Raw genomic sequence first — 25,722 nt, forward strand, 5'->3', positions numbered from 1 at the left:
CCAGCACACGCTAGGGACGAGTTGTGAGATTTAGAAATGTTTTGCCATCGAGCCAAACGAAATCATACTTTGCCGTCAGGATCATGCCTAGAGCCGCGCGCACTCTCACCTCGCTTTATCCGAGTGCCTTCTCAGTAAGCGCAGCTGGACTCACTAAGTTCTGCGCTATCCGTGCAGGGGCGCCGGACGCGGAGCCCTCGGAGAACGCGAGCACCATCGTGATCCAGACGACGCCCAAGAGCCCCGAGGGACCCAGCTCGAGGGGCACTCCGACCAAAGCCGAGCCGAGACCAGCCGAAGCCAAGCCCTGCGGTGAGTGGCCGCCGACACTCCATCACGGTAAAGTTAACCACGATGGGCACCAGCTGGAGACGCCACGTGTCATTTTTGGAGTCTAGTCGAAACAGCGTCGACCGGGCGCGTGACCACGACGCGTCAGAGCGTACTACGCCCAGAGCCGAACAGACGAATAAGCGCACGCTTGTGCTGTATCAACTGACGCCTCATTCGCTTTAGGCGCGCAGATCTGGAAAGCTTGAGTGTCATCCGGCTGACGTGGTTCGAGGGCGACGTCGCGTTGGCGGATAGCATTTCTGGGTCCATGTGCTAGAGAACGTTATCATAGCGGAAACGTACTAGTGTAGCCGCATACCGGACCAGCCGAGGCACCTACTGCGTATGCGCAGTGGCACGTATGCGCAGTGGCTACAACTTAACGCCTCTGCTCGATCGCAAAAAAAAAGAGCGCAATAGAGTTAATGCTCGAAGTTACGCAGAAGAATGCAGAATAAACACGGTTGAAAAAAAGAGGGACGCGGATTTAATTTCACGATACTAAATTTAGGCATCTAAGCCTGTAAACTGAAAAGGAAAATTTTTGATACACAGCATCACAGAATGTAATAAACAGTAAACAAGAAATAGTTCGACGCCAATATTTCACTCCAGATTTCCTGCCGATAAAGGAGCAACTTTTCAATATAGTATTTAAACTATCCAGTTTTGTCTTCTGTGCCAGGTCTTAGTGTTTTGTGAGCGAGCATGAACTTATGACAGGAGATAAAGGCAGTCGTTGGGCGCGAAGCACAGAAACGCTTAAAAATAGTAAGCTTTCAATATATTATTAATATGACTAGTAGCAACATGAGGCAAAATCATGGCCGAGAAACGGATTCCGTGCCTCCCACCAGTTGGCTCGCTGAAAACAGTGCGCGACCGGCGCCTACCACGTTGCGTCATTGCGGGGGCGTGGTCATACTGGGCACGCACGTCGGAAGCCGTTGCGCGACTGGTTTCCGACAGCGTCGGGTACTGCCGGGTGCTCCTGTCAAAACTCCCACAGAGAGGCGCGCAAGTGCAGCCGTCCTTTCCGCTGCAGTTACGAAGCAAATGGCGTGCGACCGTGAATTCCGCAAAAAGCACTGCGAGCCGTTCCCCACCGCAGATAAGAATTTCGCATCTTCGGTAGCTGTCACTTTACTTGCATGCATTAGGTAATAAATTTCTAGCTGCTATTTAAAGGCTGTTCCAACGAAGAATAATTAATGAACGATTAAAATCACGTCACAAATTATTTATGTCTTCAAGACAAAAATACTCGTGCGTTTACGGTACCACCTTTCAGCGGCGATTTTTGGAAACCGATTTGTGTTTACTTCTGCGGATTATGTGTGAGTGAGAATTAAGTTTAAGGTTTGATGAAAAGGCCACCGCACCGTCGAAAGTTCATAATACGGTAGTCAAGCTCGTGTAACTACGTTCCCTTATTTCTGCGTTTAAACACCTTTGAGCATTTCAGAACCACTTGGCAACGCCAACTAAGGGGCTGACCTCTTAGCGCGTTAGTCCGGATAGGATGACAAATTTTTATTCCTAGCAAATTTTTTCGGTATATATATACAGGGTGTCCCAGCTAACTTGGACCAAGATTTATAAAAAAAACTAAGCGTTCTACAGAACTGAAATATCGTGGATGTTGTTAGGGTTTATCTAAAGTTACAGCAGCAATTTTTTCGCTCTTACTATTTAATAATTTGTCGAGATAAATAAATTAACTTTTTAAATACAGCTGGAAACGTTCCCGCGTCAATAGGAAAGTTGTGGAGCTCCACAAATTTTGTCCAAACCAGGAACTTCCATCGAGATTGACTTAGCGTTGCCGTTTTTATTTGAGAAAAACGAAAGCCCGCAGAGTTTAAAAAATACCACGTGACAGCGCGCTCCGGGCGCCCGAACGCGCCGCGATTACAGCGCTCTCATCCGTGCTTTGTAAAAAACATCACCCGCTTCGCGCCTTCCGGACTGCCCAAGACAGGGCTTCGTTCAAGATAAACGCCAGTGGGTTCGGGCGGCAGTTGAACGAAAGCGCGCTTCCGTTTTCATCGTCATTCACACGATGTTATCAAGCTTGTTACATGCGTCTTTGCTTGTTGGGATCTTGCTCCCAAATTCGAACTCCTGAGATTGTCATCGTTCCTCTGCATGCCTTCTGCTAACGTGAGAGTGCTATTATCGCCGCAGAAACGGGAGCCGCGCTTTCTTTCAAATGCCGCGCGTGCCCACTGACGCTTATCTTGGAACCAAGCTCAACGCGAAGCTCTGTCTTGGGCAGCCCGGAAGGCGCGAAGCGAGTGATGCTTTGTACAAAGCGCGGGTGAGAGCGCTGTAATCGCGGCGAATTCAGGCGCACGGAGCGCGCTGTCACGTGGTATTTTTTAAACTCCGCGGGCTTTCGTTCTTGCCGAATAAAAACGGGCACGCGAAGTCTATCTCGTTGGAAGTGCCTGGGTTGGACAATATTTGTGGAGCTCCACAGCTTTCGTATTGACGCCTGAACGTTTCAAGCTATATTTAAAAAGTTAATCTATTTATCTCGACTAATTATTCAAATAGGAGGAGCGAAAAAAGGGTACTGTAACTTTAGACAAACCCTAAGAACATCCACGCGATTCCAGTTCCGAAGAACGTTTAGTTTTTTTATAAATCTTGGTCCAAGTTAGCTGGGACACCCTGTATATATATATATGTATATATATATATATATATATATATATATATATATATATATATATATATATATATATATATATATATATATATATATATATATATATATATATATACACGGTCGAAACGTCAATAAATTGTTTCAAGCGTTTCAAACGTTGGTCTACGTTCTTACTACTACATACCGTGCCAAGATTTTCCCTTTTTTTGCATTATATATATATATATATATATATATATATATATTGTAAAGAGGAAGATGAGCATAGCGCGCGGCGCGAGATCGCTGGCTGGATGACCGAAACTCGGACCGGCATTTTGGCTAGCTGTCGCTAAGTTACTTTCCCCGGAAATCCTGCTACAATTTGGTGGAGGTGCTGGGTACAGCCTTTGGCCAACGTCCTGGAGCTTCGCAGCAGAACGATCGCTCCAGCCATGTCCACCGACGCAAGCCAGTCATCTTCCCTTTCGCCTACGCCCGTCGTTTGCCCTGGCGCTCCCCGACAGCGGGACCCAGCCATTTTTACCGGGTCCGATGATCACGACGTGGAGGATTGGCTTGCCTCCTACGAGCGGGTAAGCGGCCACAACCGGTGGGACGACGCCATGAAATTGAACAACGTGGTGTTTTACCTCTCGGACGTGGCCAGCCTATGGCACAGGAACCATGAAGCAGACTTTACCACCTGGTCTGCCTTCAAAAGAGCCTTTTCTGACATCTTTGGGCGCCCTGCAGTACGCAAGCTGCGCGCTGAACAGCGCCTGCGAGTGAGAGCCCAGCTGCAGGGAGAATCGTTCACGAGTTATATCGAGGATGTCATCAACCTCTGTTCAAGGGTAGACTCGTCTATGACCGAGGCGGACCGGATTAAGCATGTCCTGAAAGGCATCGAAACGGAAGCATTTCAGATGCTTATCGCCCGGAACCCTACCACCGTTGCCGAAGTATTCAACCTGTGTCAGAGCTACGATGAGCTCCGCAAGCAGCGCATTCCGGTGCTACCACCCTCCGTGCAGCCTGACTCGCTTTCCATCCTCGCTGTGACAACCTCTCACAGCCCGCTACTTGACCAGATAAAAGACTTTGTACGTGAGGAGGTGGCTCGGCAGCTGTCACTTCTTCACGGCGTGCAGGGGCCTCCCTCCAACCTGGATCCGACCCTACAAACGGTGATTCGCGAGCAAGTGACCGAAGCGCTACCACCTGTTCTTCCGCCGGTTCCCGCTGCAGCGCCGCTCACATACGCTGACGCCGTTCGAAAACCAAGAGCCGAGCCGTTTGTCTCGTATTATCCTCCGACGCCGCCGCCTGCCTTTCCAACCCGACCACCTCCTGCTCGTGTCAACCCTTGGCGCACCCGTGACAACCGTCCTATTTGCTATGCATGTGGTGTCCCTGGCCACGTTGCGCGCCTGTGCCGACGCCGTGTGCCACCACCCGTGGATGACCCCAGGACCTACGTCTACGCGGCACCACAGCCCCCGCCACGTCCGTCGGCTGCCGAACAGCTTGATGCCTCCGATCGCCGCCCGTATTCTCGCCGCCGTTCGCCATCCCCGCGGCGCCGTTCTGTTTCGCCACTGCGTCCTCATTCCCCTATGCGCCAGGAAAACTAGTTGCCGCAGTTCCCGAGGCAAGAACTGCGTATTCGGCGACAAGTTCAAGGCCTCGTTTGTCCCCAGCGAATGTGCTCGACGTTTCTGTGGAGGGCCACACCGCCTTGGCGCTTGTTGATACTGGCGCTGCTGTTTCTGTGATGAATGAGAAACTGTGCCGCAAACTTCGCAAAGTGACGACGCCGTTATCCGGATTTTCGCTTCATACAGCTAATGCGCAGCGAATCTCGCCTTTAGCCGCCTGCACAGCCAGGGTCATCATTCACGGTTCCTTATATACTGTTGAATTCGTCGTTCTCTCATCGTGCTCGCATGACATTATTTTAGGTTGGGACTTTCTTTCCCAACATGAGGCCCTCATCGACTGCGCTCGTGCCGAGCTCGAACTTCTTCCGTGCAGTGCTACCTCGCCTGATACGTCATCTTCGTGGGGCAAACTGTCTGTGGCTGACGACATCGAGATTCCTCTGTGCTCATCTGTTCCTGTCCCTGTCTCCTGCCTCACCGCATCTGACGGCGCCGTCGTCTTTACACCATCCGACGTCTTCATCTCTCGACACGGTCTGCCTCTGCCATTCGCTGTGCTCACTGTTCAAGACGGCTGCAGCCTCATCCCGGTCTCGAACCCTTTTTTGAGCCCCTGCATATTTCTCCGTGGCGAATGCCTTGGCCACATTCAGCCCGTCGACTCTTTGCTCGATCCCGAACGATGCGCCGAATCATGTTCTCTTGCTACTAATTCTCTTACTTTGCCCGCATCTCCCGTTGTGGCCACAGACGATGCCTTTGCCGATTCCGTCGACGCCAGTCTTGCCACACCGCAACGCGCCCGACTACTTCACCTACTGAACCAGTTTCGCTCTTCTTTCGACGTGGCTCAAAACCGACTCGGCCGCACGTCTACCGTGACCCATGAGATCGACACCGGAGCCCACTTGCCGCTTCGTCAACGCCCGTACCGAGTTTCGGCTGCCGAACGTCAGATTATCAACACTCAGGTGGACGACATGCTTCAGCGAGGCGTCATTCAACCATCCAGTCCGAAGAGACTAACTAAAGAGAGAGAACTAAAGGGGAAGATGAGCAGCGGCGGCCGCCGCTCCGCTAGCGCACGGCGCGGGATTGCTGGCTGGATGACCGAAGCTCGGACCGGCATTTTGGCTAGCTGTCGCTAAGTTACTTTCCCCGGAAATCCTGCTACAATATATAAGTTGATGGCTCTTTCTGGGTATGTTGACGCTTTCCCGCCAACAAAAGACACATTAAGGGCGGAGGAAATTGGGTTAAAAGTTTCCCGCCAGTCGATTCAAACTAGCGACGTCCTTACCGAAAGTGTCGGGTTGCCACCGTTTTGAAGTGAACGGCGTTGCAGCGTAGCATCTCAGATCCGCGGTGAAATTGGCGTCGACGTACGCATTTAACTTGCGAATTCGGCCGCTGGTGGCGACACACCTGCTGTTTGATTTTTAACTTCTTGTTTTAAAAAATTTCCTTTTTCGGAGAGAGTGGTCTCTGAGTTTGGAATGCGGTACGCTCTCTACATAGGCGAACTTCAATTTGTGCTAAGTATTCCTTTGCAGTATCCACGACAGCCGGTGCAAAAGTGCGAATGGGATGGTTGTACAAGTCAGTTATGCACGAGTTGCGCTGATTTGTTCGGTATTGTTTACTGGGGGCAGTTTAAAGTCCCAAAGCGACACATGATCTATGAGAGACGCCGTGTAGTGGAGGGCTACGGATCAAATTAGACCACCTGGGGTTCTTCAACGTGCGCTGACATCGCACAGCACACGTGCGTTTTTGCATTCTGCCTCCACCAAAATGTGGCCGTCGCCGTCTGGATTCGATCCCGCGACCTTGGTTCTGCAGCCGAACACCAAAGCCACTGAGCCACGGGGGCGAACTGTACAGATTTCACCCTGCTTTGCAGTTCCCGTGCAGACCATCTGTAGCACAGATTCTTTTGTTCATCGACTCAAACTGCAAGTATCGTACAGGCGCTGGCAGCATCCTTCAACCGATGCGTCATTCTAACCGGCCGTGCTGCACATGTGGTACAGGAAAACCTGGGGAATGGTTTTAGCGCTGCCCTCCACAGGAGTTCCACATAGAACTGTTCTGGGATTTTACCCGTCGCGGTGGCTCAGTGGCTGTAGCGTTTGGCTGCTGAGCCCAACGTCGCGGGTTCGAATCACGGCCGTGACGGTCACATATCGATGGAAGAGAAGCGCAAAGGGCGCCTATCTGCTGTGAGTTGGCAGTGCACGTTAAAGAACCCCACGTTTTCGAAATTAATCCTGAGCCCTCTACAACGGCGTCCCTCATAGCTCGTGCGCAGCTTTGGGACGTTCAACCCCACATTACATACTATATCTGCTCTAAGACTGCCAGTGGTCTCCATGGGCAACGATCCTATTTTTAACTCTTAAGAAATACCTCCAGCCATGGGATGACCCTCGAGCGCCTCACGAAGAACTGAATCGCGCAGAACTGAACTTCCGAGTCCCAGAAACACGCCTCCTTTCGTTGTCCCAAGGTGGTGGTTAACGCCCAAATATTTTAATCAGGGGTCATTAAGTGCTTTCGGAACTACGTACGAGTACTTTAGGGGCTGCGCGCGATACAGGGTAGAATACGCGTGCGTGATTGTCATTTTGTTTCCATTTTGCCTCGCTTTATTCAAATTTCATTTTACTTGATTTCATATCTTCCTTTATCCCCAATTCCCTAAGAAGTTAATTTTATGTATTTATTTATTTATGCTACGGAAGAGACTAGGCCTTTACTTAGGAGGATGCTTTACGTGCATAGATTCGCTCAGCCTCACCCGTTTTTCTCGCTTCCGGGCTTCTAATTACGCTCCAGAAACGCTGGGTTTCTGGCACTTAATAGCACTGCAGATGTCACAGGTTTGTTGTAGCAAATTTAACGGGCCTGACTGTTTAAGAAACTAGATTTCTTTTCCCTATACAGCAAATGATATTCTACGAAATCAATGCTTCCGCTTACGGTGAGAGAAGATTGTTCAATATGCAAAGTTTACCGCACCGCGGATCAGCTATAGTGTGACTGAGCGTTACTGCGAAGCGAGAAGTGTGAGAAGCTTGTATTACACTTCACCAAAAAGCAGCTGTAGTATAAAACACATGTCAAATATTTTACACAACAATGAAGACATTTCACTTGTAGCACGGTGGAAGCTGGGGCTGCCAGAGTAAAACGTTAATTCCTGAACGCAAGTAACAGGTAAAGTTAAAAGTTTCTATGTAGTTTAAACGGACGCCGAGGACTAATGGAAGTTAACATGTACCGATTGATTACCGCTTTAATGACAAAAATGGTACTGCGACATAAAACGGAGCTTTTATAACATATAAAAGGCCTTGAAATACAGGTATCGCCGCCACCAGCCGTGTTCAGAAGCAGGCTGTGATCACGTGAAAACTTTTTTTTTTAATGCTGGTCTCTGAGGCCGGACCACACCGCTATCCATTTCCAGCCAGAGGTCACGGGGCTCGTAATAGTCTTGGCGTCACCAACGACGTCATGAGTTTGAATCAAATAGCCATGAAAAAGTTCGTTTGCAGCTCCAAATTTATCAGCAATAAATACGTCCTCTGGTGCCGAATCAACGACAGCGCAGTCACAGAAAGCCAAGCAGTCAAATTTTACTGAAAACAAAAACTTAACCTCATTGTTCTTTCAAAATCAATTAGTGGAGTCCACAGATCTGTCGACGACCATCACTGAGTAACAACATGGCCGACGATAGTGGTCAGTCGTCCAGTATAGCTAAGTTCATGAAGCGAACCCTTGCATATCAGTAGCTTTATGGTGTAGAGTAACCAGCATTACATCTAGAGAGCACTCCAGAAATTGTAAGTACATATAACTGTATTAATTCGACCGCGAAGAGGAGATGAAGCGTAACAACTATACAACGGTCCAGCCACTAATTCGAATAATGCTACGAGCAGGAACTGCAAGCCGGAACGGTACGCAGCCTTCTCCAAATGCTGTTGCGCACGGGAGCAAAGGTTGCCGCCGACGAGACCACGACCTTGGAGGGCCTCTTTTTCAGGCTACCCGGTAACGAGCGCCCCTCTCGCCCTCCGTGCCCGTCTTTTCTCTCTCTCTCTCTCTCTCTCTCTATCTGCATCATGTGCGCGCCCTTGTTTCCCTCATCCTTCATACTTTTCTCCCGTCTCCTCCGTCGTGGAGACCGTCTGCACCGCTTTATTTTCGTTCCCGCAACAAAGAAGCAGCACTGCGGGCGGACTGCGCGGCAGAAGCTGAGAGCGGGAGAGCGCGCTTTGCAACATGGCTATGTGCTTTCGTTCTCTATCGTCTCTGCAGATACCGTCATTGGCCAGCGCTCGCACGCCGACCCGTTACGGAGCGATCTTATTTAAAAAGAGCTGCTCAAATCCTTTTAATAAGTGTCTTTTCGCAGGACACTTCATGACGCATAGAATTTCGCCCACGCCTCTGGGAGTCGCCGGCGTAAAACTTCCACTGTGCAAGAGCACTGCATGCTTGACTGACCGGCAAACAGCGAAAATGTTGAATGATTACAATTTGCGTTATGAGCACCGAGTCCACAGTTCCTGGTCGACGAATGTGTCGGCGCATGCAGCTACTAAGCGCCGAGATCTGAAGCTGCAGCGTTTTCGGAAAGTCTGCGCGTGCTGCAGGATCCCTTTCTGCACTTTCCCCACCCTCGGGACTCAACCAATATACAGAAAAGCTATAGCCGGGCGTTGCGCTCTTATCGCCGATACTTTTTTGCTCGCCGTAGCTACGAGCCGCTCGGCGCACTCTCACATTCGAAAGGAAAGAGATATCGAACGGAAAGGACAAGCTTCAACGTGGATCACGTACGGCACTCGCGAGAAAGAAGGCGTTGTGAAAAGAGCGCACGTATCACTCTCAGTGTTTTCACATCCGCTCTCAGTGGTGAGTCCGCGCAGAGTTACGGCTTGCGGCACAAGAGAGGGCGAGCGAAAAGCAAACAACGGGAGGTATACTCGGAACGAAGCCAGCTTTTGCGCTGCACCGCTGCCAACGGCAATGAAAAAAAAAAGTCAGAAGACTTAGAGGAGGCACTGGAGTAGGAACGAAGAAATATAGGATGGTGCACCGCTGTGATTACGGGCGTAATTGTTGGATAACACTTATGGCGTTCTTTTCGTAAGTGTTGTTTCAGTGTATAACTCACCAAAGAGGGAAAACCTGATACGGTAACGCTTCTAGCGCTGCTTTTTGAAGCGGCGTGTGGGAACTGTATACAGACTCGGTTCGTGGACGTTTGAGAGTTAACAGCGTTAGCCGCAACGAATATATATATATATATATATCTGTGTGTGCGTGCGCGTGCGCGCGTGTGTGCGTGCGCGCGTGTGTGTCACTGTTGCGTGGTACAGCCTTTGTCAAAAGTTTGGAGCCCAGGGGGTTTGCTTCTGAGCCTCACTGTGTGGTTCGTGATGCATCTCCAGCGCTCCAAATTTCCTCTGGGTAAGAAGATTTCTGGTACTGCCTCCTTCTATGGGTAGGGCTTCCCAGAATGCTTCAGGAGTCCCACTGCAAGGCTAAGAAGTAAACCTCCTGGGCTCTAAACTTTTGACAAAGACTGTACGTGCGTCACGGGGTGTCGCGATTTGAAGGACGTCGCTTTGCGCTCTCCGCAGGCGCGCAGTTTTCGAATGACTAGACAAAAGGCCCAAATTTGTTGAGCCACAGCAGTGAGGGTAATCGCGTTTTCCAAATTTTAGAAGCTGATATGGCTATTACTAACAGCCGGCTACAAATCTCTAATTGCAGTTAGGCGCCTATCGGTAATAGTTAAAATGTTAACTACCAGAATTTGGTTCATAACTTTATTAGTTAACATGATTCGCCTGCTTTGGATGTCCGCCAACACTGGTATTACTTTGCTGCAGAAAGGTTCTCTTTGCCTCAAAAACCCTATTTTTCAAAATTATTGGCGGGATTCCCTGAAATCCCAGGTATATACACCCACCCCGCGCGCCATAACTCTGGTCCCCGTATTTTAATTTATTTAGTTTAGTTTGCAGCCCGAAGTAACGGTGCGACGTGTTAGCGCGTAAAGTATGCGTGACACGTTAGCAAGGTGAAGCGCAGAAAAGCTCATGTGCTAAATGCTGAAGCCTCGCGCTTTACACGAGGACTGCTGCCAAAGGCTGTGTTAAGGTGCATTGTTTCAATTGCGAGAAGCACGGTAGAGAGCGGTCCCTTTCAGTTTGCTTGCCGTGAATGTTTGAAATGAACTTTTGGGTACCTAGCTCCTTCCGAAGAGACTATAGACGCATTTGCTACATCGTTACAAGTGCTGAGACCAGTATTAATTAAAAAGACCACGATTTATTGGTTTCATTCTGAGAATACCCTTCAGTCAGGAGTATGGATTTCTCTTGATGAATACCCAGCAACTGAAGTGAAACGATCCCGAGGTGTCCCCAAGAAAATGGCGGAGACTTCTTCGGCAGAAGCGGTCATGTCGGAAATGTTCCTCGGCAGGAACAAGGCACTGTTTCTGCTGTGTGGCGCGCAATTTATCATAGCTAACAAAGGTTCTTGGTCAGCTGGAAGAAGCAGGGGCCAGGACAGAGTTTCAGGGGATCATTTTGCGCCACGACAGTGAGGTCGCGCACGCAACAAACATCATTCAGTTCTTGCAATGCACAGTGGTTAGACCTATGGCGCTGTTGCTGGGTAATTATTTCTTGTATCCCGGTATTTTAAAAACGCATGAGCGTTAACACTTTGTCAAGCCACCAAGCTTGTCAAGCCTACGAGAGCGAGTCTGTAGCACTCATAAAAATGAATGTAAAGAGTGGCTGCAAAAATGGGTTGCAACAGTGCGCAGGTTCTTAGAACTTCAGGAGAATGCATTGAGAAAATGTGAGGGTGTAAGTAATTTGCGGTTCTCGATTTTTGCGTAGCTCGAACCTTTTGTAGCGCGCACTTGGTACACTAATGCTGCAACGCAACGTCGGTGTGGCAACCGACCAAGAGCTCGTCGCATCCGAAGGGCCTTCCGCAGCCGGTTGCACGCTTCCAGCAGCTGGCCGCGTACACGGGCTCCAACAATGGGCGCGTTTCTCGTACCGGCGCGAACGGCCGCAAGACAGCAGCGCACCTCTACGCGACGCCGGGCCGGATGCGCGGTGAGGGCGCTCGCCAGCGTCAGCGGGAAGTGGGCGAGTGTGCTGAGCGGAGGAAAAACGGCGCTACACTCCGCCGCTGCGCTCTTGTCGTCGTCGTCGTCGCCCGCGGCTGCAGGCGCAGCGCCCTTGACCCGAGCTGCTCGCCGCTGACGCTGCTCCGTTTGTGAGTAACAATTTGGTGCACTCGGTCGCGGTGCGCGACGAATTGTTTGCGTAGCGCGCCGAACTTGCAATGCCACGCGCTGCGGGGGGGGGGGGGGGGGGCGAGGTGGGCGTGTTGCAATAGACGTCGGTGTGGTTGCCGCGCGCATGCCACCATGTCGCACGTAGGTTGCGCCCGAGGAGTGGAATCTAAAGGCGTCCAGTGACTCCACTGAGCCGTCTTTTGCTAAACCCGGGAGCATATTACTTGCGACACAGGTATTCTGCATGGGGCAAAACCTGCCCTGTGTTGTCCTGCTTTAGGCAGGTGAAAAATTACTAGAGGCTCGAAGAAATTAGTGCATCAGCGCGGAGGCAAGGACGGCAGAAGTATACACTGACAGGGCGCTGACGCCCTGTCAGTGCTGTGCATTTCGGTCGTCCATATTCGAGCGTGATCCGCCAGTGTCAAAACCAACTCGTTGGAGCGTCCATTTTGACTGAAATTTGTCGAACACATAGATTCGAATTTAGCGCATCTATGGTCCTGCTCGGGTGATTTTAAGTTAGTAAATCAGCCACGCTCATCGAAACGGCTGTGATTATACTCACCGCCGCGTTCATGTACACGTCATGTTGGAGGGTCTTAATGTACGCGTTCTTTTTTTGTTATCGCGCCTCACCGTGCGCCCGCATGCCGCTTGCAGAGTGCTGAAGTGCTGGTATAGAAGAACAGACACGCTTTCACTCCCGCCGCTCGCTCTTATTTTGCAACATCTGCGCCGGCTACACCCTCATGCACACGCTTAAACGCTGTCGTTTATGCCGCATCGCACACATCAGCCGCCCATCGACTGCTGTCGCCTTGCTATCAACAATTTGTATTTGGCGTCTTTATGCCAGGGCCGCTGCGGTGGCTCAGTGGTTATGACGTTCGGGTGCTGACCCGAAAGACGCGGGTTCGATCTCCGCCGCGGCGGTGGAATTTCGATGGAGGGGAAATTCTAGAAGCCCGTGTACTGTGCGATGTCAGTGCACGTTCAAGAACCCCAGGTGGTCGAAATTTCCGGAGCCCTTCACTACGGCGTCCCTCATAGCCTGAGTTGCTTCAGGACGTTAAACCCACATAAACGTACACCAATCTTTATGTCAGCCTTGCAAGGGGACTGCATCACCACAGCTTGTTAAAATGATAAATTCGGTTTCAAGTTATCATTGGTTATCTGTGTATCTAAAAGGAGTCCGTACGAAGCCAAAATAGCCAACACAGTCCAAATAAACTGAGGCAGTGGAATGCAGAAGACTGCGCGCGGAGAAAGCTGCGGGGACTAAAACCAATGCAGCGGAGTCCACACATAATACCGCCCCCTCGCATGAAACAAACTGTGCTTCGCTTCATCCTGTGAGTCTATTCTTAGAAAACAGGCATTCATTGAAAATGAAACTTGTTCAGCGTTCTACAAGGACAATGAGTGCTCTTTATTGGCCGAGCAAAGCAGCAAATAGGTTGTCTCAGTCTCAGTAAAAATAACTTGGCAGTCAATTAGAAAACTCTATAAATTCAGGCTGTACCGCAATGAATCCATGGCGATTTACTTTTTTATCGCATCAGTCCTTAAAACTGCTTCTGACGAAGCATCAGTTCAGCAAAGCTTCGAGAATGATACTGTTAAATGGCCTTTGAATTAGTGTTCATGGTGGGGGCTTACCTATAGAAAATTTTGCACGCGCATTTTTTTTTTTAATGTAAAAGCGCCTTTCATGAGGCCGACTGTATTTCCAGCGCTACTTTTGACGTCATCCTTGACGTCTTGAGTCTTTTTTTCCAACAGTACACGTCTGAGGCACAACGGCAGTAAAAAGCTGCGTTAAGACGACCGAGCTCCCATTGCGCTGGCAAATCCTGATGGGCGAATTCATGTTGTCATACAGGACTTCTGGCTTGGCTGGAAATTACGCCCTGCTGGCTTAGTTATCAGCATCAGCCGCTGGTTAAGCCAACGTTTTCAAGTCAGTGCAATGAAAACGGCATGCGCTTCATTAGAATGTAAGGTACAGAAGTTTTCAAGAGCGCCGACAAAGGAGTCGCCCTTTCCTGCGTTTCAAAAAGCACCTGAAGGCTGCGTCTATAACAGTGCCTTACACAAGTTTATCCGCCTAAATCGAGATTATCCTGTGGATTCCCTTCACATCACCTGTTCACCCACGCCCGCGAGGCGGAATTTTACTGCGGGCATTGGACATCAGGAAGGCACCACCAATGCGCTGGAATCAACTTGGAAAGATATCATATTGGGCTTTATACATGCATTTAAACGACTAATTACAGCAGCAGTTTTTGGTATATTTTTTGTCTAATTTGAAACTGGAGGTCATGCCTATTCGAAGTGGAAACACAGCACACTCGGCACACCACACATCCGGCACAGCTCGGGGTGCTGGACGGACAGCCGTGAGCGCGCGCACTGTTTATAACCACAGCTTCCGTAGCTCTGACATGTAGAGGTATACCGAAGCTCTCTCCGTATAGTCAGCGCCTCTTGCGAGGATAACCGTTTCGTGCAGCGCGCCGGAAGTTGTGCTCGGAATGGTCCTGCACTACTCCCTGAGGTTAGTCGATGTTCAATCAATCAATCAATCAATCAATTTTATTTCCTTAAAGACCCCTTTTCAGGGGCATTACATAAGGGGTGGGTACAACGTTTGGTGCGACAAAGTAATCATGCGTTATGATGATGACAAAAAGGTGTTAGCTCAGCGTGCGAAGTTCGCGGGACAGGTTATTGTTGCAATGTCAGCGGGAAGGCCATTCCAGTCCGCGGCGGTGCGTGAAAAAAATGAAGCTGCGAAGGTGACTGTGCGTGCACGTGGACGGCTGATCTGGAGTTGGTGGAGAGTGCGGTGAGATATGCGTGCCGGAGGGACCATGTAGGGTGCAGTTCGTAGATGGCTGTAAAAGAACTTGTGAAATAATAGAAGACTGGCTGTGCGGCGGCGCAGCTCGAGTGGCTGTATGCCTGAAAGCGATTTCAGATATGTAACACTCGTGCTGTAATGATATGAAGAATGAATAAATCTGACTGCGCGGTTTTGCAAAATTTCTAATGCGTTGGTTAGATAAGCTTGATGTGGATGCCAAATGGGTGATGCGTATTCTAATTTCGATTTCACAAGTGTTTCGTAAGCTAATAACCTAACATGCATGGGCGCATCGTGTAGATGACGTTTTAGAAAACCAAGGGATTTGTTAGCTGAAGAAATGATGTTAGTTATATGCGTTTTCCAGGAGAGGTCAGCGCACAAAGTTACGCCTAAATATTTGTATGATTCTACTGGCAGCACGGGAACGGAGTCTATGTGATAGAAGGGCACGAGCGGGTTACGGCGGCGATGAAAAGAGAGTACGTTGCATTTGTGAGGGTTAAGCTCCATTAGCCAAATTTTACACCAATCCCGAATCTTGTTAAGGTTGTTTTGGAGAGATAATTGATCAGAATTGTTATTAACTGCTTCATAAATAACACAATCGTCAGCAAACATGCGAATTTTACAAGACACATGCGAGGGCAAATCATTTATGTATATTAAAAACAAAAGGGGACCTAGTACGGAACCTTGAGGGACGCCAGATGTTACAGGAAGGAAGCTGGAAGTGTGTTCATTTACAAAGACGGACTGAGTGCGGTTAGTTAGGAATTCTTTAATCCATGCAACAACATTAGGATCGATATTAAGGTTAGATGACTTGTACAACAGGCGTTTGTGGGGAACTTTATCGAAGGCTTTTTTAAAATCAAGAAATATAGCGTCAGTTTGCAGGTTAAGATCTAGGTTGGCATGCAAGTCATGAATAAAAAGAGCTAGTTGAGTGTCGCAAGAAAAGCCTTTCCGGAACCCGTGCTGCGCAGGATGAAAAAAATTGTTCGAATCCAAGAAGGCAATGACATGGGAGAATATGACGTGTTCCATTAGCTTGCAAGGCACGCTTGTTAAAGAAATGGGGCGATAATTTAATGGAGAATTTGTGTTACCGGATTTGAAGACTGGAATGACCTTCCCATTTTTCCAGTCACGAGGAAGTTGGCCAGAAGAGAGTGACTGCTGGAATAGCAAACATAAGTAACTGGCACTGGTGAGTTTCGTATTCTTAAGAAATTTGGCGTTGACATTATCGAAACCGGCCGAAGATGAAAGTTTCATTTTATCGATTAGTGACAGAATTCCCGATGCGTTAAATTCAACAGGTGACATAACATTATAAATAAAAGTGTTTGGCACAGAAAAGGGGGCATCATATTCATTAGTGAACACTGATTGAAATGCAACATTGAACATGTGAGCACACTCTGCATGACTAAGCACGTCTCCTGCTTCATTTGTGACACTGATATCGCCTTTGTGTTTTGGGTTGATGGTGTCCCAGAATTTTCGAGGATTAGTGTGTAGTATTCGGGGTAAGTCTTTGTTAAAAAAGGAACGTTTGGCGTTCCGAGCAGATGAATTGTATGCCTTTTCGGCTGCGTAATACTTGTCCCAGGCCGCCTGGTTAGTTTTTGCTTTGGCTGCGCGAAATAGACGCTTCTTTCTATTCTCCAAACGTTTTAGCGTTTTAGTGAACCATGGTTTCTGTGAACTCTCTCGGAAGGTGAACTTAGGAATGAACTGATCAGTTAGTTCAGTAATTTTCTTCTTAAATATAGTCCAATTTTCTTCGATAGACCGAATATGAAAATTAGTTCGGAAAGATTGAAAGAAAGCGTCTAGTTCACGATTAATCTCTGCGTAGTCACCCTTATCGTACAAACGGATCGTCTTTTTAAAAGTTTGGTTCCGAAGCGGAGTTAAGGCTATATCGGTATGAATTACTTCGTGATCGCTTATGCCAGGAAGAATCGTGACTGATTTAACACTTTCGGGATGACTGACGAGTAGTAGGTCTAATATGTTAGCGCTCGTTTGTGTTATTCTTGTTGGCGTCAAGATAACTTGTGTAAGGCCAAAGTTCAGGCACACTTCTATGAAATTTTTGGCTTCCACCGTGCCTGATGCTGAAGCAGTGTTAGTACTCCAGTCAATATCCGGGAAATTAAAATCACCAAAGAGAAGTATATGCGACTTTTGATATTTAGCAGTAAGTTCGAAGAGAGGGATCGAGCTCGCTTGAGCAAGAGCCAAGCTGTCGGAACGGCTGCTGTGGCATGTAGTCCCCTTCATAAGGATTTTCGCTTTCAGCGAGGTCGGATTGAAAGCAAGCGATCAGTTGGTATTTTATTTCAACTCTTTTTTTTTTTTTTGCAACGTTCAGAGTATCACCAACGACCCCACCTTCCTACTTCCCTTCTTCATACCTGCAAAGCTTATACGTGATATCATGCACCTGTGGCTATATTCTGAACTTCCTTATAAGATTCTTTCTGCAGCTAAATAATCGTTGCCAGCTGAAGGCCTGTGAGTTGGCAAGGAGTGTGTGTCTCCTTCAAAGCATGCATTCAGTTTGAGGAAACGAAGACAAGCACGGCCGGGTAGGTAGCAGTAACTGGAGCGAGAGAACACAACAGTGACAATGGACAACTCTTGAAAAGGCCGTGTACGAAACGCATGTCATCAACGTTATAAAGTTACAACTTATAATTCACGTAGGCCTGATTCGGTCGAGAAGGAAACTGTTTCGGATTGGTGCATCGTATTTTTGGTTGTGCTGATGTCGCCTCATAGTACGTGGTTTCATTTGCTCATGCCAGCTGTAGTGAACAGCCCTTCAGACTCTTTGCCCTCCCACAGTGCGAAAATAAACAACGTGCCACTCCTTTTCCCCTTCCCTTCCTCACGGGAGGGCCCATTCCAAGATACACATGAACAGCATTCCAGTCACCCAGCGGCCGAACACGGAGTTGTTGGTAACGATGTACTCGGACACTGACGGCAATGCCGGCGCCGTTTAGCCAGGAGAACGTCCCCTGCTCTCGCCTCCTCTACTGACACACATCGAGGGGTATAAACCACGAAGACGTTACAGTGAAAAAAGAGTTGACTTCCGCAACGGAACCGGAAACGTTACAGCGCTTGAAACTGAAGGTTGTCTCCTTTTTGCCGTTCAACGAGTAAAATGAAGGATTTGATTGATTGATTGATTGATTGATTGATTGATTGATTGATTGATTGATTGATTGATTGATTGATTGATTGATTGATTGATTAATTGATTGATTGATTGATACAACTCAAGAACGCAGCAGCATTAAATGCCCCTCCAAGGAGACTTTCCAGCCAATCCCCTTGCGACATCGCAAGTGGCTGGCAGGTGCGAGCAGATAAACCGCAACCTCATAAGAATCGGTAGACACCATTTGCTGGAGAGCCTCCTTTGAGGGTCCTTTGAGCCTCCTTTGAGGCTCCTTTGAGGGTAAATTCCGTTGCGTTCTTCAGTTGTACAGATCGATCGATGTATCGATCTATCTATCACGGCGTACGCATCATCCGCTACTGCGATGAATACTCAAGCTGCGCTTTCCGACTCTGAGCAGGGCGGAACGCGCTTCACAACTGCGACAAAAAAAAAAACAGTCAAGTTCCGCTCGATCGCTCACCTGTGCGGAGGCAGCCCTTTCTCGTCGAAAGTGCGGCAGCCGCGGTCAAGAGCCGTTAGTAGCAGTCCGTCAGCGTCACCGTTCCCCTCCCGCCTGTCAGTCGGGACGCGTGAAAATGTCTAGCAGAACGCAATGTGTCAATGGCGCCGCTGGCTGGCGCAGCCCGGAATGCCGGTGTGTGTGCGTGTCGTGCGGCCTTCGCGGCGAGCAGTGCACTTGCTCCTGTCAACGCAGGGGTGCATTGAGCTCTTCCATCTCAAATGTTTTTTTTTTCTTAAATGAAAGGCTTCTAACTGTATACAGTTTTGTGCAATAGTCTCACGGGCAAGAAGCATTTATGTGTAGTGCTTATACAACGAAAACTGTTAATTCCGGCTAAAATTTTATGCACGCGGTGACATCTCTTTATTTGAAGTATTGTTTACCCCTTCAGATACGCATTATGTTCTACTTTTTAGAAAAATCTGAAAATCTGTATGTGATTTCTTAGCACCCCTTATTTGACAAAAATAACACGAATGGCTCTAAAACTACAGGAATTCACGCACGGCGCACACTTCCACGCTCGCGTAATTGCAATCTTTTTTTTTTAACACATTGTGCCCGAGCAGTTATTATCTTTATCATCCGATGCTGTTTCCGCAACGACAAACCAGTTGTGTTCTTTTAGTAATACATTCCACTGCATGAGAGAAGAAAGAAGTGACAGCACCGGACAGCACTTCATAGGCGCGCCGCGCAACGTGGCGATGTCCGTCTCCGTTTCTTGGTTTGGGAAAGCGATTATTTTTAAGCATGAAATGGCCCTGCCATTCTCCACAGCACCGACTTTAAATAGTCCTGAAAACAACTCTAGACGCGTCGAAGAAAATTTTGAAAATTGGCGTCCACGAACGTGGACGCCGTGTCGCGATACACCAGCGCCAAAAATATAGCGTGTTCAATCTCCCACTGCACCGTTCAACGCATGATAATAGCCTTTTTCCAAGTGCCCCAGCAATCTGCGCTTTCCCTCACGAGAACTGATGGCGTCCGTCTGCCTTGCCATCGACAGGGCGGTTACAAAATGCTCTCTTCCAGGTATGATGTACTGCGACTGTCAAAAAAGCTTCAGAGTCCACCTGCGTAGCCTTGACCCGGGGCGAAAGGGGGCAAACGCGCGATAGCAGCAAAGATCCCCTCAAAGATGGCCCTACAGACAATGGCGTCGACCTATTGTCATGACGTCGCAGTCAACCGCCTTGCACTTGCTAGCGTGGCATTGACCGCGACTCCATGACAATGAGCCGACGCCATTGTTTGGAGAGCCTTCTTTCATAGGCATCTGCCGCTGCGTTTTTAAGTTGTACACGACTTTAGCAGAAAAGAGGCTACTTGGTGTACCTTTGGTCAATCTCTTGAATCATGTAGCAAATCAACTTGAGATTAATAGTATTTGCACGATCCTGTTCACAAAACCCTCTCCAGCTTAGTATTAATATAGTGATGACTTTGGTTTGTGAATGGGGTTGTGAACAAGGCATAATTACGATAAGGCGTCTCCTAGTTCGCGGTATATTTCTAATTATTATTATTATTATAGTAATTACTCATTGGTGTCGTCCTGAGCGCAACCATGCGGATGCAGGGGAAAGATAGAAAGAAGAAGAGGAGGAGGAAAAAGAAGAAAGCATCAATATTTGGTGCGATGAGAGACCAAATGTCCAGGGACTTTGCCCATAGTTTTTGGTTTCGGAGCACAGACAGTCTGTAAGATAAGGTCGATAGAAGAACACGTCGCCCGCGCCGCTACTGTATCGTGGGTGATGAAGAACGCCTAAATAAAGATAAAAGAAAGAGGCCTAGTAACAGCCAAAAAAATTAAATAAATTTTGGCAAAGATGACAAGGAGAAGATTAAGGGGACGAAAGTAGGACAGGGAGGTAGTTAGGTGACCATCATAGCACCCCAGCTAAGGATGCGGATCGACCCCAGGGGCGTCTAACCACCTCTCTTTTTTTTCTTGTTCTTATTTATTCCTCTGCTTCTCCTCTTCGGTTGTCGAAGTCCTCGTTGATGAGTGGATGTCTTCTCTTGATTTGGTCGTGCATAGAGTCCGATTCTCAATACATTTGTTTGATATAGGTCCTAATTGGTCTTGGTTTTGCTTGACATCCTGTTATTCCACAGCAAAATTTACTAGATGTACATTAGCTCCTGCTTGATTGTTTCAGTTTGTGTGCTTATACTATAAATCCTATTTTTTTTATCCAGGTTTTCTGCATGCGCAGACACTTCCTCGGTTGCTTAATTTTCTGCTGCGCCTTAAGTTCTTCCCTGTTTGTCTTGGTTGTGAGCAGATCTGTGTGGTCCTGGTGGGATAGCGTTTTGCTGACTATAATCGAGTATTCCTTCTTTTACTTGGTTTACTGTACTTGGTCTACTATGTCCCTTGATATAGGTTAAAAATGTTTGGTATTGCTGTAGTCCTTGCAGTTTTTCCTTTACTGTGTGTAGAATAGGGTTAGTGTTACAGGGGTTTTTGATGGCTTTAAGTGCCGTCAAGCTGTTGATAAAGATTTGGAATTTGTGATGCTCATGATTGCTTTAATTATGGCTATTATTTGTTGTAATCCTACACAGCTTCCTCGGAATTTTCGTACTTTAAGAAAACTTTACCCTGGTTAGGGGCTCGAACCAGGGACCACCGCCTGTGCATTAAACCGCAGCTCACATTGTCTAGCCTCATCCTCTCTGATTAAACTTTGCCACGGTGAGGTCTAGCCAAAACGATACTCAGGAAGTCCACGAAATGGAACGCGGAGCGTGAGAACGAACTAAGAATCTGGTGCGTGTGCTATGGCGCCAGTATACGCATCCTACACGCACTGATATCCTAGCCGAAGTGAAGAGAAAGAAACGAGCGTTATCTCCCCTCTGCATTTTGCCGTGAGCCTGAATCTATCGATCATTTTTGGCTCCATTGTCGTCGTTTCACCTCTTTGAGAAGAAGGCTGCTGGAGTTGCCCTTACAGCATCTTGGCCTCAGTTTGAGCAGCCCACACTTGCTATCATTTGGTGCCACCACACTTGGGTTCAGCCACAGGTCTGTTTGTGACGCTGTTCAAAATTTCTTGCTGGAATCTCATCGACTGCCTTGCTAAAGCTTGCACTATTTTCTTTTCTATGCTTTATTATATTTCGAATTATTCTCTTCTTCTTTTTCTCTCTCTCTCTCTCTCTCTCCAATCCAAACTCATACCTTTTTTCTCTCCCTGCCCTACTTGTGGTAGTCTCCCCCGGTGTTGCTCTCCCGTGTGCTTTTCTTTTGCCTTTACTATGTACAGGTGAATAGCAACCTTTACCTCCCGATTCTTGGCCGATCCCCCAGTGTGGGTATGTGCCATCTTTTCAAAGGCTAACAACAACAACATGTAACACGGATAAGAGACAACCAGTGTCCTGTTAGGACGCAGGACAAGGCTAGCTAAAGATTAGTAAAAGGGGGTCTTTTCCTGGGAGTGAGCTTGACTCGATTATGAAGATTATGATGCTAGAGACCGCTTACCAGAAAAAGTGGGGACAAGGTAATCATTTCATCTCGTCGGGCAGGACTAAAATACAAGGAGCAGACACATTTGCGCCACCATTTATTTGCAAGTGCGGTTCACTCTACGTCATGGTGTGAATACAGACCGATTGGCGAATGCTTCTACGGCGCTTTCAAAAGCGGCTCCCCACTCTTCTGCAGACACGCGATTGTGCGAGCGCAGTCAACAAGCTACAGTACCGGCTGGCTGCGAGAGGAACCGAATGCTGCCTTGAATTTTCCGTATATTGGCCCTGTGTTGTTCGAGGTATCGGGTGACAGCCGGGTGCCTACATCCGTCGGCCTTGCTTGAGACATAACCTAGTGTGAACGAGACGCCACGAGGAGAGAACTAGCCCTGTTGCTGGAGTGGCCACAGGCCCCGCAGACCTGTGCACCGGAAACCGGGCTTGCTTATGTCTGTTCCCATCACGCTTTCCGAGCGCGCTTAGTATGTCATTTATGCCGTCCGCTATTTATCTTACCCCATCGCTGTGCTATTTAGGACACGCTCAACAACAGCATGTGCGTATTCCTTCCCGTCTGTATGCGCACGCACGCACGCACGCACACTTCCACAGCATTGCTGGCAATCACCTATAGAGCAAACTTATGTTCATTATGCCTTTATAATTCTTGTATTTCGAAATAATCAAAGTGAATCTAACAGCTCTAAACTAGCGGTGAACTTACGCGAAAGCTTTGTCAGAAAGTTGTTGAGTGTTGCTCATTCGAAGTTTCTTTCAACGTTATACTTTTTTTTACTGAAACGCTTAGGTTAGTTTCAACCGGTTTAAAGTTATTTAATTAATTTCTGCTGACTATTTCGATAAATAGCAAGCATAACGTACGCTAATCTGCTGCGCAGACGACTGTCAGCTATGCTGTTCAAGTTGTGCGTGCACACGGAGGGAGGGAGGCATACAGAGCGTAAGTTAAAACATGCAGAAATTAACCTGAAGGGAGCCTTAGTCTGAACGTTTCTTCCCCGCACTGAAGAAAGCCCACTTAACCTCCGAAGTAAACGGGACTTCGGACGCTCGTGCGCGCTGATGGCGACCACAGCTCCGTGACGCACCGCGTCACCGGCCGGCGCAGAACCCCAGCCAGGCGCGGTGGTGGTGGTGAAAAACTTTAATTTGCAAAGAGAGTTTGAGGGTCAAAAAACCCTGCTACATGGTCGGTATCCTTAGTCCGGGACACCGCACGACGAGGCCCCGTCTCGCGCCCGCTTTACTAGAGCCCTTTGAGACTCCAGCGTGGAGCAGTTGAGGAGGGCAGTCTCCCATGCCTCTCGGGTGGGGGTGGGGGAAGGGGGAAGGTGAGGATTCCGAGTACATGCCCACACCATGTGAAAGATATCGCAGATCTCTCCACAGTGCGGGCAGCGCCCATCTGTGTTCGGATCGAAGTGTTTTGCTATGGCAGGACAGAGAAGAGTTCCTGTCTGCAGGCGCCGCAGAGTTCGCTCCTCCGCCTTACTCAGCCCATTGGCAGGTACTGGGTAGAGACGGTGGCTGTCGCAATAATGAATTAGGATTTCGCGGAACCGCAGAAGCGGTTTATGAGCTTCTGAGCCAGGAGAGCTAGGATGAGGAGCCCGGTGTGTGAGCGCTCGGGCGGCCGCATCAGCGGCCTCATTGCCTCGTAGACCCTGGTGGCCAGGAGCCCAGATCACTTTTGTGCGAGTTGGATCGGCGGGAGCGCGTCTTAGATTTTGGGAGGCAAGAGGGGATATTTCGCCTGCAAGATAATGTTCACAGGCCCGGCGAGAGTCCGTGATAACTGTTCTCGATTTTGGATCGGCGGCAGCGAGAGCTATTGCGACTTCCTCCGCTCGCGTTGAATTTGGGGCCCGAAAAGATAGGCCATCGACATTCATTCCCCGGTGGACTACGGCAGCCGTGAAGAATCCCGTGGGCGACGGCCCTGTGATGTCCACGTAGTAGACGCCCTCTTTATATCCATACTGCCTCTCAAGCGTGCGAACCCGCGCTTGTCGTCTGCCTTCATGTGAAGCCATGTCCATGTTACGAGGGAGCGGAACGACCAAGAGCATGTGGCGCCACAGCACCGGGATGTTCTCCGTCCCCTCTGGTATGCATGTGTGTTGGATGTGTAAGCGGTTTAGCAGGCGGCGCCCAGGAACCGTCTGCGATAGCCGCGTATATTGGTTCACGAGGTGGGCCTCCCGCAACTCCTGATAGGAGTTTACCACTCCCAACGCCTTCAGTTTGGCGTTGGAGGTAGCCACCGGTAGGTCCAATGCTCGCTTTGTTGCCTTCCTGATGATGGCGTCAATGCGCTCGTCTTGTTGTTTGGTGGTGCGTAGGTACGGCACGGCGTAGAGGATCCGGCTGGTCACGAAGGCATGGGCGAGCCGTAGCGCGTCCCTGCCCCGCAGACCACCCCGCTTGTTGGAAACACGGTGGATCATGCACCCTACCTGTTCACCTATGCTCTTGAGTTTTGCTATAGTAGAGTCCGGCTTAAGTTTGTTATTGATGAAAAGACCCAGGATCCGGAGCTCTGCCACTTCTCTGATGGGACCGCCCGACAGAGATATGTGTAGAGACGTGTTGTCCTTGTGGTTTGTCCTGACGTGTAGAAGCTCTGATTTGGCGGGAGCACATTGGAGACCACAGTCTATGGAGGCGGCCTGCTGAAGGCGGTCCTCCATCTCCCCAAGGCTCCCCTCGGTGGTCCAGATTGTAATATCGTCTGCGTAGAGTGCGTGTTTTATGCCCTCCACCTGAGCCAGTAGGCCGGGCAGGTGCATCATGGCGATGTTGAGCCAGGCGCGGGATGTTCAAAACGCGCGCTCTCACCGCGACCATTCCGAATTTCGCGCATTTTCTTCAGAGCATGGATAACTGTCTCGCGATGAAGTTACAGCAACGAAACTGTCTCCACCTATGGCCTCTCTTGGCGCTTTAGAACCCTCTGTGATAAAATGCCTTGTGGAGCCCTGTATTTGCCTGCCAATTCTTTAATAACTTGCTCGTTGGGGGGGAAGGGGATAGATGATTGATCTATTCGAAAGCTTGCGATCACTTTTTGCTAGCCCGATCCAGAGGGGCTCACCATCATTCCGCCGGCTGCGCCAAAACCTCTGTGCATGAGCCTGCGATGCTCCGACGCCAATTAACTGAATGCGCTGCCCGTTCCGAGCTGCCATAATCTGGCCAGTGCGGGTATAGAACCAGGATAAAAAGGTGTAGGGGTACAGAGAGGTCAACCGGAATGTAGCATTCTGAGGGCGTGAGAAAAGATGAGGTCGGGGTGTAGACGAGCGTACAAAACACAAACACCGCAGAATCAAAGCTATTCGCACAGTCCAACTGTCCTCAGAGCGACCAGGAGTCGTCATTAGTTTGGAAATACAGAGCCAATTAATGGATGGAGGGCGGCCGCTTGATTCTGTTTGGGCGGAATGGAGCCCCATCGACAGTCCGTACCCATTTTCTAACAGGAGAGCGAAATCATCTGGAGCACACAGCCAAAGTCTCGGTGCAGTTTAGGGACTCTTGCTCCTCCGGGGCTTATTTGGTTTTATTTATTGTGTATATCTATTTGCTTATATTTTTTCTGTTTCGGACACACATTACTCAGGGCC

General features: G+C 48.9%; 1 protein-coding gene across 10 annotated transcripts in view; it reads left to right on the plus strand.

Moving 5' to 3' along the window:
• LOC149358053 (uncharacterized) overlaps nt 1–25,722 on the plus strand; it is a 284,686-nt gene that overhangs the window by 100,836 nt on the left and 158,128 nt on the right. For 9 of the 10 annotated variants that reach the window (XR_016291914.1, XM_089585028.1, XM_089585029.1 and 6 more), the window contains exon 4: nt 178–312. Coding sequence is in view for 8 of the 10 variants with exons in the window: in XM_089585028.1 (XP_089441154.1) it covers nt 178–312 (135 nt within the window). In the remaining 2 variants the exon portion in view is untranslated. Of the gene's footprint in view, nt 1–177; nt 313–11,834; nt 11,974–25,722 lie in introns of those variants that run through there. The other variant, XM_089585035.1, reaches the window with a different exon arrangement.

Source organism: Amblyomma mixtum, chromosome 3 (genome assembly GCF_055824585.1).
Source record: "Amblyomma mixtum isolate Tamu chromosome 3, ASM5582458v1, whole genome shotgun sequence".
In the NCBI taxonomy this organism is placed as follows: Eukaryota; Metazoa; Arthropoda; class Arachnida; order Ixodida; family Ixodidae; genus Amblyomma; species Amblyomma mixtum.